The 15,733-nt window shown below is 38.9% G+C and overlaps 1 protein-coding gene across 1 annotated transcript; it reads right to left on the reverse strand.

Moving 5' to 3' along the window:
• Positions 1 to 5,056: 5,056 nt before the first annotated feature.
• Positions 5,057 to 13,389, reverse strand: LOC106516756 (protein Ycf2). The gene is made up of 5 exons (XM_014007264.1): positions 13,010 to 13,389; positions 11,114 to 11,598; positions 9,387 to 9,453; positions 8,038 to 8,971; positions 5,057 to 6,954 (listed from the first exon to the last, which is right to left on the reverse strand). Exons 1-4 carry the CDS (start codon positions 13,286 to 13,288, stop codon positions 8,045 to 8,047), a joined length of 1,758 nt encoding a protein of 585 aa, XP_013862718.1. The 5' UTR covers positions 13,289 to 13,389; the 3' UTR covers positions 5,057 to 6,954; positions 8,038 to 8,044.
• Between the last annotated feature and the right edge of the window lie 2,344 nt (positions 13,390 to 15,733).

Consider the following 15,733-nt stretch of genomic DNA (forward strand, 5'->3'; position numbering starts at 1 on the left):
TTCAAAAAAAAAGTGGTGGTGATAATATAGTGAGTGAAAGTTTGAGGGTGGCTGCCCTGATTGTGGGTATAAAAATAAAGACTTAACAAGTCAAACTCCAAACATTCCTCCTTTTCTTAATGACATAAAAAAAACATCACCACTATGTCCCAGATTTGAAAAGTTTTCCTTTCGTCGCTGACCACAAGGAGCTTGCAAACAGAATCCAATTCCAGCTGGCTGCAGGTAACAGCACACACAGCCCAGTGCTATTTTTAGAAACAGTGAGCTTCACATTTTCAGATAAAAAGCTGAGAGCAGATTTTATCCAGTGTGAAAGTGGAGATCCAACGAGTGGCCGATAATTACAAACTGCTGTCAAAGCACCTCTGTGTCGGGGGGCTTCAGAGACCCCAGCTTCAGCTGCTGCTTTCCAGCTGAAGTCTTAGAGATGGATCCTTGTTGATACTTTATTTTGGCCCCATGAAAATGCTGACACCTTTGGATTTCTCTGGTTTTATTTGGTGTATTTGCCAAAGAAGAAAAAACATTCAAAAAACCCAGTTGTATACAATTATTAAGTTTTGAATGAATTTTAGTTGTTTTTTTTTATGTGAATTGCACAAACAAGTGATAGACAAGTGTTTTTCCTCGGTAACTTACCTGCCTGCCCACTCTCCACCATCTCTTTGCTCCCTGAACTTCCTTGTGAGTTTCATCTTTTGTTCTGTAAACACAGATTTGAAAACAAAATGAGGTGTGAGAAAATATCTACAGGTGCTGGTCATAAAATTTGAATATCATGAAAAAGTAGATTTATTTCAGTAATTCCATTTAAAAAGTGAAACTTGTATATTATATTCATACATTACATACAAACTCAGATTTCAAATGTTTATTTCGTTTAATTTTGATGATTACAAATGACAACAAATGAAAATCTCAAATTCAGCATATCAGAAAATTAGAATCTTGTGAAAAGGTTCAAAATGGATGGCACCTGGTACCACACTCTAATCAGCTAATTAACTCAAACCACCTGCAAAGGCCTTTAAATGGTCTTTCAGTCTAGTTCTATAGGCTACACAATCATGGGGAAGACTGCTGACTTGACAGTTGTCCAAAAGACGACCATCGACACCTTGCACAAGGAGGGCAAGACACAAAAGGTCATCGCTAAAGAGGCTGGCTGTTCACAGAGCTCTGTGTCCAAGCACATTAATAGAGAGGCGAAGGGAAGGAAAAGATGTGGTCGAAAAAAGTGTACAAGCAAGAGAGATAACCACACCCTGGAGAGGATTGTGAAACAAAACCCATTCAAAAATGTGGGGGAGATTCACAAAGAGTGGACTGCAGCTGGAGTGAGTGCTTCAAGAACCACCACACACAGACGTTTGAAAGACATGGGTTTCTGCTGTCGCATTCCTTGTGTCAAGCCACTCTTGAACCACAGACAGCGTCAGAAGCGTCTTGCCTGGGCTACAGAGAAACAGGACTGGACTGCTGGTGAGTGGTCCAAAGTCATGTTCTCTGATGAAAGTAAATTTTGCATTTCCTTTGGAAATCAAGGTCCCAGAGTCTGGAGGAAAAGAAGAGAGGCACTTCATCCACGTTTCTTGAAGTCCAGTGTAAAGTTTCCACAGTCAGTGATGGTTTGGGGTGCCATGTCATCTGCTGGTGTTGMTCCATTGTGTTTTCTGAGGTCCAGGGTCAACTCAGCCACATACCAGCAAGTTTTAGAGCACTTCATGCTTCCTGCTGCTGACCAACTTTTTGGAGATGCAGATTTCATTTTCCAACAGGACTTGGCACCTGCACACAGTGCCAAAGCTACCAGTACCTGGTTGAAGGACCATGGTATCCCTGTTCTTAATTGGCCAGCAAACTCTCCTGACCTTAACCCCATAGAAAATCTATGGGGTATTGTGAAGAAGAAGATGCAATACACCAGACCCAACAATTCAGAAGAGCTAAAAGCCACTATTAGAGCAACCTGGGCTATCATAACACCTGAGCAGTGCCACAGACTGATCGACTCCATGCCACGCCGCATTGCTGCAGTAATACAGGCCAAAGGAGCCCCAACCAAATACTGAGTGCTGTACATGCTCATACTTTTCATGTTCATACTTTTCAGTTGGCCAACATTTCTATAAATCCTTTGTTTTTATTGGTCTTCAGTAATATTCTAATTTTCTGATATGCTGAATTTGAGATTTTCATTTGTTGTCATTTGTAATCATCAAAATTAAACGAAATAAACATTTGAAATATATGAGTTTGTATGTAATGTATGAATATAATATACAAGTTTCACTTTTTAAATGGAATTACTGAAATAAATCTACTTTTTCATGATATTCTAATTTTATGACCAGCACCTGTATATGCTGAAATATTGTGATATTTCCTGATACTGTTTTCATGTATTGGGTTTTAATTAACACTGAATGAGTGGATGTAAGAAGAAATGTGCTGTTCAGTGCTTTTCTGATTGGATAAATTGAATTAAATCAGATTTTATGCATGTAATACATGGTGCGCTCTGAGGCTTTTTTATTATTATATTATTATTATATATTATTATAATTAAAGACCAATATCCTTGGTATGACAGTTTTCTAAAATTTTAGAGAAATTATTTGTCACCAGGTTGGATCAATTTATCAAAAAGCAAAATATCATATAGTAGTGGTCAGAATGGTTTTAAAGTTAAAACTTCTACATCAATGGCTCTAGTGGAATGTATGGAACAAATAATAACTGCTATCGATCAAAAACAGTACTGTGTATTTATGTAGATTTAAAGGGAGCATTCAACACAATTGATCACAGTATTCTTCTTGAAAAATTAAGTAAATATGGTATTAGAGGGTCGGCACTACAATGGGTATCTAGTAATTTGAAAGATAGAAAACAGTTTGTACAAATGGTGTAAGATCTAAACTGGGTAATATCACATGTGGAGTCCCTCAGGGCTCTGTACTGAGACCTAAGTTATTTATTTTATACTGTATGTCAATGACTTAGTAAATGTGTCAGGATTTTTCAAATGTGTTTTATTTTCTGACGATACAACATTGTTTTTGTTTAGGTAGAGATACAGAAAAAATGTTTGAGATGGTACAGAAAGAATTCGAGAAAATACAAAATTGGTTTCAATAAAACAATTTGTCATTAAATTTGGATAAACAAATTACATGATATTCAGTAATAGTAAGACAACTGTTGATTTCTCATTTAAAGTGGATGGTATTGAGATCTATAAAGTCAGTGAGGTGAAATTGGAGACCTCACATGCATTATTTAAGAACAAAAATATCTAAATGTATTGGAGTACTGTATAAAGTCAGGGCAGGGAGTTATTCAATGACAGGCTCTGATTGTGTTGTACAATTCAATAATTGTTCCACATTTAATTTATTGTGTTGAAGTCTGTTGTATAAAGCTCGCAAAACAATTACAAATCCAATTTTTGTTTTACAGAAAAGAGCCATAAGAATTATCACTAGAAAAGATTACAACCATCCATCAAATACATTATTTTGCAAACTGAAAATTTTGAAATTTTATGATTTGATTGACTACAATATTTTACTGTTTATGTACAAGGCTCACAGAAACGTATTACCTTATTACATTCAGGCAAATTTTGTTAAAAGAGACAGTTTTTATTATCTTAAGGGGATGGAAATGTTTGTGAAGCCATATTTTCGTACTTCCTTGAGAGAAAGATGTACTTTAATCCAGAGTATAGGATTGTGGAATGGTCTGAAGGATCATCTTAAAAATGCTAGATCTATGTATATATTTAAGAGACAGATAAAAGCTAGTTTTCTGAAGGTATATGGAAAAGTAAAATGTGAATATTAATTGTTGTTTGAGTTGATGTTTTTATTTTTATTTAGTATTGTTTTGAAAATCATGTTTTGTTTGAATATATTCTGGGGATAAAAGGGGCAGACAAGATTTATTCTTCTTGCTACCTTTTATTTTATTTAGATTTTTATTTTGTGTGTTTTGTTTTTTATTGTATATAATTATTTTTTAATGAAAGGAAAAAATTTGAATTGAAAATGTTGTGGAATACTGATTATGTATCACCTTGACACTGTCCAATTGTTCATATCTTNGGAGGAGGAGATGTGACTGATCGCTGCAGCAGCTCGAGTCGACTAGAGCCGACCAGCCCACTGCTTCAACCAAACAGCTCTCTCTGAAAGTCCCGCCCTGCTCTGCTCTGATTGGACAAAACGGCTCTGGAGTTCGTCTGATTTGTTGAAAGCGTCTAATCCTTATATCAGGGTCCCACTCTGGCGCACCGAACAACGATCCATTCACACCAGTGCAGCTGGATTCTTTTTAAAATTTTTATTTTTTAAGAAATCAGGTCGCGTTTGCGACCACACTGGTTGCACTCTAGAGCCCTGCTAGCTGTTGTTTTGACAGACAACCAGGTACAATCTTAGGTACGCAAGGCAGCTTTATGACGTCCCATTTGGTGCGCTTTTTCCTTTTTTGATCGTGCAAGCGCACCTGCGCACCGGTTATGTGCACCTCTGTCTATAAGGTATGAACATTTCATACATTTAAAATATGGACTCATTTGAAAAAAAACAACTAAATAATTAAAACAATAGTTTGTAATTATTTTAAAATCTGGCTGCTGCTGTGAAAAACAGTTAYACCCAGCAGTAAATCCAAAAAGCCAAACAGACTTCAGTCAGCTGTAGAACGGCAGATCCAGAGGATTAGGTTCTGTTCAGTTATCAGTTTTGAATAAAGTGAAGATTTTCTGTTTGATGTTGATGAGCTGGTCTGTAGGAAAATGGATTTCCTCACACTTTTCTATTAGTGTAGACATGAACAAAATGTAGTTTTGAATTGGAAAAGTATGTTGCATTTTCACAATAGCTGCTAGAAAATCCTCACGAATGTTTAAAATTTTCATATAGAAAACTACAAAAAAGATTTATCATCAAATATTTAGCTTGCTGTAATTTAATAATCAACCAGTCATGTTCAGGTTCAAGAGCTTGAGCCCAACTGTTTACAACAAATATGACAGAACACAGAATTATCTGTACAAAAAAAGGGGATTTATTTGAAAAAATAAAAAGGACAGATTTCCACTGACAGCAACCAGAGCTGAAATAAACAACATAATTAGTAAAAATGCTCAAAAACAATATCCCAGCTTCCACTTTGTGTGGGAGACATGAGCTAAAGCTTCACATTATTTGTTCTCTTCAGAGACGTGGATGGCTGTGGCTGAGTGGTCAGGGGAGTYGTCCTTCAWTGAGAGTTGGGGGTTTGATTCCACCACTRTTCAGTCACATGTAGAACACGTTTCTCTGGGCAAGACACTGAACCCCCTGCATCTGATGTGTCCCATCAGTGTGATTTAAAGCACTGATTAATCTCTGTAGAATTATTTGTCTGGATTAGCTTTGTAGAGATGTAGCAGAGTGCTGTGTAAATGGGTAAATGAGGGTGCAGATTGTAAAGTAAAGCACTTTGAGTATTCTGGTTTGATAGAAAGGTGCTATATAAGCACAGCCCATTTACCATTTAGTCTTTAATGACTTCTGTTCAGGCACAAGTTCAGCAGGTAAGGATAGAGCCATGAAAACCACCACACTCTTCTCCTGCTTTAGATTTGGCACCATAGCTTAGTTTCATTTCAATTCTGTTTATTTATACAATGTCAATTCACAACAAGTCATCTCAGGGCACTGTACAAAAACATACAGCATATAAGAAAATGTCAATTAGTTGTTTTATCCATCTAAAGTCAGCAGATTGCATCAMATCTTCACCTTCATCTGCCATCCTCAGCAGCAGGTTGTAGAACATGGAGCTACAAAAACATGATGTAGTAACAGTATGGCATGTTGAAAGTTGCTGATTTAAAGTGAACACACAATTTATTGATTTGCACTGACGGCTCATTTAGAAGAACTGATCTTCGGCGCGAACACTTTATGTGGAACGGATGGTTTGTAATGTTCCCTGAGGGGTTTAAAGGTTGCATAAAGCAGTTGTCCCGGGGATTCATCTACTGATATTAGACTCAGACTAAATAAAATGACACATTTGTGATCATGAAGTTGTAAAATGCTGCTGAAGAAACCCAAAAAGTGCTGTGGCTGTATCTGAGAATCCATGTGTGCATTCAGTCTGGCTGGACCAGCTATAAAGTAAGAAAAAATCGAATTACCTAACGTGCATAAAAACTGCAGTTTTAATCAAGCTAAAAATAATAATGAAAATAGAAAAATGTCATTTTTTTAAAACAATTTTGTATTTATCTAAAGGCCCTGTCACTCGTTAATGTTTTAGGTCGAAATATGAAAACTTTTGTTATAAATTACCAATATAAGTAATTTGTTATATTAATTGTTTGCATTCTTTATTTTTAATCTTCAGTATGAGAAAACATTTTTCAAATGTTGGCATAAGTTGTCTGAAAAGATCAAGTGTGACGAGGCCTTTTCTAAATATTTTCAGTACTGATGATTCTATACTTGGCTGTTCAGTCTAAGAAAACATCTGGGAGAAAATAAATCACTGGACTTTATCTCTTCAAGATGCATTTCAGGCTGTGAGAAAAGTGGAAGGCGAAACGTAATGGTTTTAAGTTTACCAATAACCAGTTTGGACATTGGCTTTGCTRGTTTTCCAGCTTTGCCTTGAACAAWCAGTGAGAGTTATGAAGAGCAAACAGTTCTCAGTCTCTTATGAGGTGGTCGTCAGCAGATAAAACCTAAATCAATCTTTACAGCCACCTGATCCCTGAAGGTGCATGTTTGACTCGTCCTCCAGCATAACGACCTCATTCCTCTGATCAGGTCAGTATTTCAGAACGTGACCACATAAACTGCAAACAACAGAGTTTATCATGTAGACAACAGTCTGAGACAGTTTCCAGTCTTCTTCATGGATATTTCCAGCAAAAGCTCCATGTGTTGAACTCTGTAAAACAGGCAAGGAAGGACAAAGATATGATCGATCATGTAGAAAGAAATATATTCTTAAAGCATATTAGACTTTATATACAGAAGACTTCAACAGACTCATTGTTAAAWTATTACCTAGCATTCACTGCATTAATAGTGTAAATGCTTATGCACATGATTAATATATTTTTTCTTCCATATGCTTTCCGGCACATTTCTTGTTAGCAGTTTTTGTGCTATTTCAACAATTTATAAATCAAAATGTCAGCTACTTTTGTCCCATTGAAAATGAAAGGAGCTGTTTTCAACATCTTTAAAACCCTTTAAAATGTTCATAAATCTTTACAATTGTTTTTTTACCTTTATTTCTAGTTCTTCGTTTTTTATACACTGCATTGATCCCCTAGTGGGGAAATTGAGTCTCTGCATTTTACCCATCGCACATGTGAACACACACGTGGAGCAGTGGGCTGCCAATTACAGCGCCCGGGGAGCAGCTGAGGGGTTAAGGGCCTTGCTCAAGGGTCCAAAGATGTCCGGGGAGTCGAACCGGCGACCTTCTGATCACAGACACGGCTTCTCTACTAATTGTAACTTACTTTTTCTCTTTCAGCTTTGTTCTGCTAAACTTTTCATGCTTCTTTCAGCTTTTTTGTTTTAAGCTACGTTATAAGCAAATTCAGTTTTTTAAGCTGAATTCCCGTTTTTGTGATAGCACATGCTCTTTGTTTTGTGTGTGTGTGTGTGTGTGCTAATTTAAGCTATTTCAGCTTCTTTTTAAAGCTATTTTTAGTTTTTTTTTCCAAAAGTGATTTAGCAAAAATCTTTCAGCATTAAGCATTCACAATACATTTTTGCAGGAAATACAAATTCTCTAGTTCATATGGCTGTTCATACTGAAAATATTTTCATACCAGTCTCTTTTAATATTACCAGATGTCACGCTCAGTATGTGCTGTAAATGACTCTACTACCATRTCATATCTGWRGCTCAGTATCTGTAGAAGTGATGTCAGTTAGCTGATTCCAAATGTTTATCAGTTTTATCTGTGTTCCATCTTCAGGCTGTGTAAGATGATGAACAAACCCATTAACTTACATTTGACTTAATATTTTTCAAGTGAAGCATCGTCTTTGAATATCTCTTCCCTCTCTGCCTCCTCCACAGTCACATCCTGCTGATCTTCATCTGTCTCCTCTTCTTCTGTTTTAACATGTTTCTCCTCTTCTGCTTCCTCGTCCTCATCTGCTGAGACCTGAACTTCCTCTTCGTTGAGTTTCTTGTTCTTTTCTTTAGTTGTATCCACTCCTTCCTCCTCTGACTCAGCAGAAACAAGTCCAGTTTTTTCAGAGTTTTCATCCTCAGCAGAAGCTGTGTTTTCTAAAACAGTGACTCTTTGATAGTTTTCTTTAGTGTCTTCTTCTTCTGCATCTGGATCTGGAGAGACATCCTGCTCTTCTTTAAATATTTCACTTGCATCTTCCTCCCCAGCTGTCTCAGCTGCTGCAGATTCCTTTTCCTTCTCTTCTTTATCAGTTGCTGGGTTTACCTCTTCCTCCTCAGCTGATGCCACAGAATCTTCCTCCTCAGTTGCAGATGCAGCATCTTCTTCCTCAGCTGCAGCATCTTCCTCCTCAATCGCAGCATCTTCCTCCTCAGCTGTAGTCTCTTCTTCCTCCTCAGCTGCAGCATCTTCCTCCTCAGCTGTAGTCTCTTCTTCCTCCTCAGCTGCAGCATCTTCCTCCCCAGTCGCAGCATCTTCTTCCTCAGCTGCAGCATCTTCTTCCTCCTTAGCTGCAGCATCTTCTTCCTCAGCTGTAGTCTCTTCTTCCTCCTCAGCTGCAGCACCGTCTGCCTCCTCTTCCTCAATTTCAGTGGCTTCTTGTTCAGTTCCATCAGCTTCTTCAGCTGTTGTTTCAGCAGCATCTCCCTCCTCACTTCTGTCAACAACCGTTTCTTCTTCAACCACTGCAGCTTCCTCTTCCTCCATCTGCTCACCTGACTCAGCAGCAGGTTGTGTTTCTTCCACCAGCTAAAATATAGAAAACAGCGGTAAATCACAATTTACTACTAAGGTAAACAAAAAAATTCATGTGTTCTTAACTGAATTTTGGATCCACTCTTGTATTTTACACTTTGTGATCAAATTGCRTACAGTTTAAACAGAGAAARAGAGACTAAGTCACTATCAATGTGTTCCACTCTGTAACATAAACAAAGTTCGTTTTGCATTCTGATGTAAAACACACCACCCCRGAGGTGTGAAAARGAAGTTAKGTTTATGTGCATGTGACTTTACGGGGGTGATYCATCACTATTCTTTCTAGGTCAGCCTAAACAGCTGAGCGGGTTGTTTTTGTTTTGCTTCTGATAAGACCCAAGGCCTCAAACTCACAGCTCYTGGCCCTGAGTTTRAAAGGCTGACTGGGCTACAGACTCTGACATACTGTGTATATCTTCTCCTCTTCATCAGCCTGCTGAAGCTGCTGGGACTGTTTATTCTCAAGCAGTTCTCTGAAAGACAGAAGATTATCACAGTAAGAGTTTTTGACATCTTTGYTTCACTAACGTTTTAAGTTCTGAGTAGACTAAAAAAACTGTCAAACAGATTATTGCTCTCTTACGTAGCTGTAGAGGACACAAACCTACCAAAACCAAAACATAAACAGGATACATAAATGTCAGACATTAGTGGCTCCTCATCATGAATATTAGTGAGGTGGACATTATTTTCCTGAATTGCTAACCACACTTTTTAAAATTTGTGTTACRTTTTCTGTTAAGTATTATATGTATTCTTATATTTATTTTACTGCTTTTAATTTTGCACAAAGGTGTAAAAATGTTTCWCTCTTTGTCTCATAAAAACAGCCCAATTTAAACTAGGGATGTCCCGATCCAGATTTGTTGGCTCCCGATACATTTTTTTTAATGATTAGTCTTTCCGATATCGATCTGATAGCTTTATTTCTTTATTTCTTTCCAAGTGACAAGGTTGGTAGTATTAAAGCGAGCCCTGCTGTTCCCACCACGAGAAACATCCAGGTTGCAGATTTTGCAAGGTGCAGTTTCAGCATCAGTTTTCCACTGAAAAGTGTTCCCACACTGTGGACATGGTTGCTTTGTGTGCATCTTGACTTCTTAACAGCAGTTGTAAAGCATGATGATGCTGAAAACTGTCGCAAAAACTGGATCGGCCCGATCACATGACTAAATCTGATTCTACTCGATATTCAAAAAATGTCCATATCTGCCACCGATACTGATACTGAGTATCTGATCGGGACATCCCTAATTTAAACCAGAGAAACGGACACCTTCTGCCCCCAAAACAGGTGTATTTTTTTTATTTTATGAAGTACATTTGTCTATTTATTTTGTCATACTTTCTGGATTATATTTTGAATTTAATTTGAAGTACTCTTTTTTCAGTAATGCTCCATTTTAACATAATTAAATGCAGGGGTTGGGGTGCACTTCCCTTGAGAAAATATGAAAATAAAGAAACAACGGTGGCATACATCTTTAGCCCTTTATTTTATATCTCCAAACATGGATCGAACACAAGAGTTTTGATCCCTGACCTGTCGCAGCCACACACTGGACATTTTGACAAAATGYATCCACTGTGGGACACAGCAGGTTTTGGCTCAGCTATTCCTGAATGTGTTAAAATCACGTGAGGTTAGTAATGGTCATATCAACTAACTAAAACCAGCAGAGCATGTCTGTAAGGTGCATTATTTTACTCTCCAATGAGACTACTGGAGATGCTGGCGACAGGAGGCCAAATGCACCATCCCTGAACTGTAAATAAGTGAAAAACTCAGAATGAATCAGTAAAAACCATTTTAAATTCCATTTGAGATAGTTAAATAGTTAAGAAATTTCACAGAAAAAAACATATAGTGAAGTAATTCAGTAATTCATAGAATTTATTAGGATCAACTACTTTGTGGTGTGAATTAATTTGTYMTTATGGACCAGCTGTGCCTGAATTTCAATGTAAGAAAACTAACTTTTTAATTTTAAAAATTATCAACAAGTGGAACATATTGACAGATCAGGGCACTCTGTAAGTAATTTTACCATCCAACAGACCAACAGATTAAGTCAACATAAAGTTATGAGTCAGTGGAGTTGAACTATTAYTTATTTACTTTCTAAAAGCTACCTGACAGCTGCCATCTCCAGGAAGTTGGCCTCCAGCTGAGTTTGGTAAACATCCAGCTGATGCTTGAGCCTGAGCACCTTGGTGGYCTGTTCATCCAGGGTGACGCTCAGCGTGTCGATCTCACCCCCTCTCTCCTCCAGCTTTGACTCCACCTCTGCCAAGTTCACTGYGATGTCCTCGACCCTCTGGGACAGTTCGCTGCTCAGAGTGGCCAAACCCTCCATCTGGATCCTGGCATCCCCAAACTCCTGGCTCTTCCCGTTCAGCGTGCTCTGCAGCTTGTTCAGCTGTTCCAGAGACACAGTGGCTTGCTGCATCTCTGCCAGGCGGGCTTTCATCTCTGTATGAAGGGACAAAACTTGGGCCGGGAGGTCGGAGGTCTTGAGCTGCTCGGCTGTGGACAGGGCCACGCCCGCCTGTTTCTTGGCCAGTGCAAAAGACTCTTCAAGGGAACTCAGACGGGTCTCCACACTCTCTGGCATGTGCTGCGRGACACAAGAGACATTAGGGGAGCTTTAGGTCAAGAAGGGTGCTCATTAAAGGGGAGCWTTCATGGAGTCAGCATGCAATGCAGTATATTGACAAGTGGAAATATCGCATAAGTTATAAGAACATCAATAAGTCAATTTGATTTTACAACCATTATTTTCATTTGATAGAATGCTTGTCAGTACATTTTATCATATCAGGTAAAAACATGTTGGTACACACATCAGAAATGAATGTTTCTAATAGGCAGAAACTAACCAATGAGAAACTAATATGTATATGCAGTTCTGCACAGAAATCTGGTCATGATAACTCTCATCCAATATCTCTCTGAGTATGTTGAGGTTGATTACAACACCTCATTTGAGCTCATTATTGGTAAAACTGACAGTTTAGGCCAGTTGTTTGCGAACATTGACCAGTTTGCTGGCCATTTTGATTYGGTTTGACTCAAATTATGAATCTTCCTGAAGGTTTTGCCATCCAGCTGTTCATGAGATGTTCAAACAGTCACACACACAATTAACTCACACACWCAGAAAAACGTTGACGCCTCTGCCCTCTATGGTGAACAATAAGCGGTACAGATTTATTTATTTTTGCTCACGAAGCAACACTAAAGAGATGTAGCTACTTTAAAAGGTAACACACTTCTTCTATGCTAATAAGTTCATTTAAAGATAAGTTCAACTGCATTATTTGGTTTCTGAACTTGTGAATGAGTTACAAACCATCTTTCTGTTGATACAGAAAACGTGCTCAYGCAGAGTTTTGCACAACCTTTTCACCAAAATGATTTTCTTGGAACATATTGAACTTCTTGTTAGGTGTAGCCTAAGGCAGTCATGTCGGGTTCAAACAAATGCACATAAATCACTCTAAAATAATCCTTAAGTTATTTTATGTAGAAATAAAATGAAGCCAGTAGGACCTCGTGCTTTACACTTCAGAATGGCCGGCAGTGGCACACACACTCCCTCCACACTGGTGGTGTTTGGTATCAAAATCAGACTAAATTTAGCCTGGGCACATTTCTGTAATGTTTGTGATTATTTTGGTTGAATCTTCTTCACAGCTCTGCGTGCTTGTCTCTGAATGTTAATACTTGTACTTCTGAAGAAAAGCATGACATTGTAAATATWACTATAAATAAGTTTTCAGTGTGTGTCCTGACCTGTTGGTGTGGAACAAACACCAGCAGCTGTGTGTGGATGTTAGAAATAGCAGCGTTTTGTGCTCACTGAGGCTCTTGGCATTTTGAAACCTAATCGAGGCCTGCACATCTGAGGTTTCAGCTGGTCGGCTTGCGTGTCTAGTGAGGACTGTTTCTGCAGAGTTCATCAGTTAAACAGATCATCAGAAAAGGCAGCAAAGAATCAGCTTTTTTTTCCCCTTTCTCCTTCTTACCTGAGTGTTTGACAGCCGCAGCTCTTCATGAGAAGACTGCAGCCTGGCTATTTTCATCTGAATGCCCATGAGGTTGTCTGTTAAGTAGGTTAAACTTTGGTGCTGCTGGAAACAGATCCACGCACCCGTGGCTCCGCCGATGACAACGACCAGAACCAGAACCAACAGAGGAGTGGAGTTGTTCCCTGCAGGGCGAACTTCTGTTTCCAGGAGCTCAGTTTTTAAAAAGTTCTCCTCCGGTTTGTTGTTGGCTTTTCCTTTCCGGTGTTTGGCTGTCATTTTTAGTTTTATTTATTTATTTATTGTTTCTGCAGAGGAGGACGCGATGTTCCAGAGAGGTGCAGACAGGGAGCCTGTGGCGGGTCAGGAGGCAGGTTTACTTCAGGAGTTGGAGAAACAATCCGGTTCATCAGAGAACAGCAGGACAGAGGCTGAGCTGAAGGCTGGAGGAGGCGTGAACAGGGGGCCCGGCTGGAACACCCCCTCACACCCCTCCCTCTGTCCCTGCCGTGTGCGCTGCTGGCACCGTGCTTCTGTGCGCAACAAGGGAGCTTCTCAGTTCCTCATGCTTAATTTAAACTGTTTAGAAAACCAAATCAGTGAGAAAAATACATCAATAAAATTAGGTACTTTTAATAAGAACTTGTTTTCTCACATCAGACCCTTTAAACTTAAACTTTAAGCTTGCTCTGGAAATGTTTTGATATCCAACAAATTCTGAGGATAAATTTATATCTTCATAGTACAGACCCCATTTATTAACTCTAAACTGGTTTGTGTCAAACTTGAGGTGAGATTTTTCATGTGCGTTTGTTTATATTGTGTAATCCCTGACCTTTACCCATAATGCTCTGTGTGCAAACAACTACAAAATAACTGTCATAGTCAGGGTGAAGTCATCTGTCACTTGATGTTAAACCACCATTTTTGGTTGGTTGGTGGTGGAGGTGGTGTGTGTGTGTGTGTGTGGGGGGGGGGGCCAGTTTTCATAGGCAGGTGCTTGGTTCTGTTGATCATAGGGGAAACGCTGCTTAAGCCCCACCCCTTTTTGTTTAAAAGATTTTATTTCTGAGCTGTATGTTTCTAAATGTGTTAAAAGGGAGGCATTATGTATTTTTCAGGCACATAGTTAAATTCTTGCAATCAAATAACTGCTACCTTCAGTCGTTGTGAAAATACTGTTTATATCAAAAATAAAATTGACCTTGCATTAAAGTCTATCTGGATGCCTTGAAATTGAGCTCTGTTTCTTTAAGAACCTCCTACCATTTCCAACACTTCCACTTCAGCACGTCTTCACAACAATGCTTTGAGGGAGGGGTGCTCTCTAGGGCGGGAGCTCAGCTGCAGATTGAACTCCAGGGAGGAGTTTTGTACAAGCAGGCGGAGCTTTGTACCAGCAAGTGTTTAGGCATCTCCACATGGCTATCACAGGAGATTCAAGGATTTCTCAAACATGCATGAATGAATCAATGTGTTTGATGAGGGAATGACATTGTGGTGGAACTAATACTTTTAGGTTTAAGTTAGTAATTTATGACATACTTTAATGACCTAGGTTTTCATGACGTGCTGTTTATCAACAGATAGAATGATTAAAGTCAGAACAAGATTTGCTAAAAACAATCAWTCTTACATATCCCTTGTGTTTATCTTTGTGTTTTCCCTTGACCTAGTAAGAAATCTTGCTAAGATGACATAACAATGTTTGTTAAACAATTCATATGAGGCCTCTCAACTGCATCAGGAGTGTGACACAGTGGCARAAGCACAGAGACAGAGAGCAGGGGGACAATTCAATGGCTGATGTTGTTCTCTGTGTTCCTGTTGTTGCAATACAACTCAGCTGATCATTTTCCATGGACGACCTTCATTCTTGGACCACGTATTTCTGTCTTTGATAAACAAATATTTCCAGAACAGTTGGTGTTGTCGCAGGCCCCACGAGGAGATCGACGGACCAAGGCCACATTGCAGGTGGACTGATCTGAGTGAGCAAGGACTGCTCAGGACCGTGACTCCAGCTGGATGAAAAGAACCTTTTTATGGTAAATTGTTTTTAACAACAGAAATATGCTGGTGATGATACTGTGATGGATGATCTWGAATAAGCAAAGAACATTGAATTTTTATTTTTGGCTGTTGAAGAACCTGAGAAGATTTTTGAAACATCATCTGCTGAGAGTAAGAGTGAGTACAGAGAAGCTACAAGATGCCTCCTTTCTTTTCCAAAGAGGATTTCTGCCAGCTTCTCCAAAAGGTGACGGTGTTGGAGCTCAAGATTCATTGTTTGGAAGAGATGAATGCTTTGGAGAACTCAAAATGTGTTTTAATGGGTGAGAAGGCTGAGATGAGAGATCAACTGGATGAGGAGATGGGAGCTGCGTCTGAGAGTAAAGCTGTATGGAACTCTCTTTGTGCCAGACCAAAAAATCTCTCAGGAAGGATTCAGCTCTTAGATGACAACAAATGGCCAGAGTTACAGAGAAATGTTTTCTCTCCACCTGCAAGGAGAAGAAAGCAGCGACAGGCTGTAATCAAAACACCTGATAACAGCCAGAGAAATGAAACAGTCTTTCTGATGGGTATTTTCCTAAATACATACAAATACAGGGGAGCAAATGAGACAATCAAACCATGGCTTGAGTCAAAGTGAGGAGAACGCTGGACAGGAAGYCTCTCGTACACCCAAATCCACCGTTCTGAGGGACTTCCTGTAGTTCA

This window comes from Austrofundulus limnaeus, unplaced genomic scaffold (assembly GCF_001266775.1).
Source record: "Austrofundulus limnaeus strain Quisiro unplaced genomic scaffold, Austrofundulus_limnaeus-1.0 Scaffold41, whole genome shotgun sequence".
In the NCBI taxonomy this organism is placed as follows: Eukaryota; Metazoa; Chordata; class Actinopteri; order Cyprinodontiformes; family Rivulidae; genus Austrofundulus; species Austrofundulus limnaeus.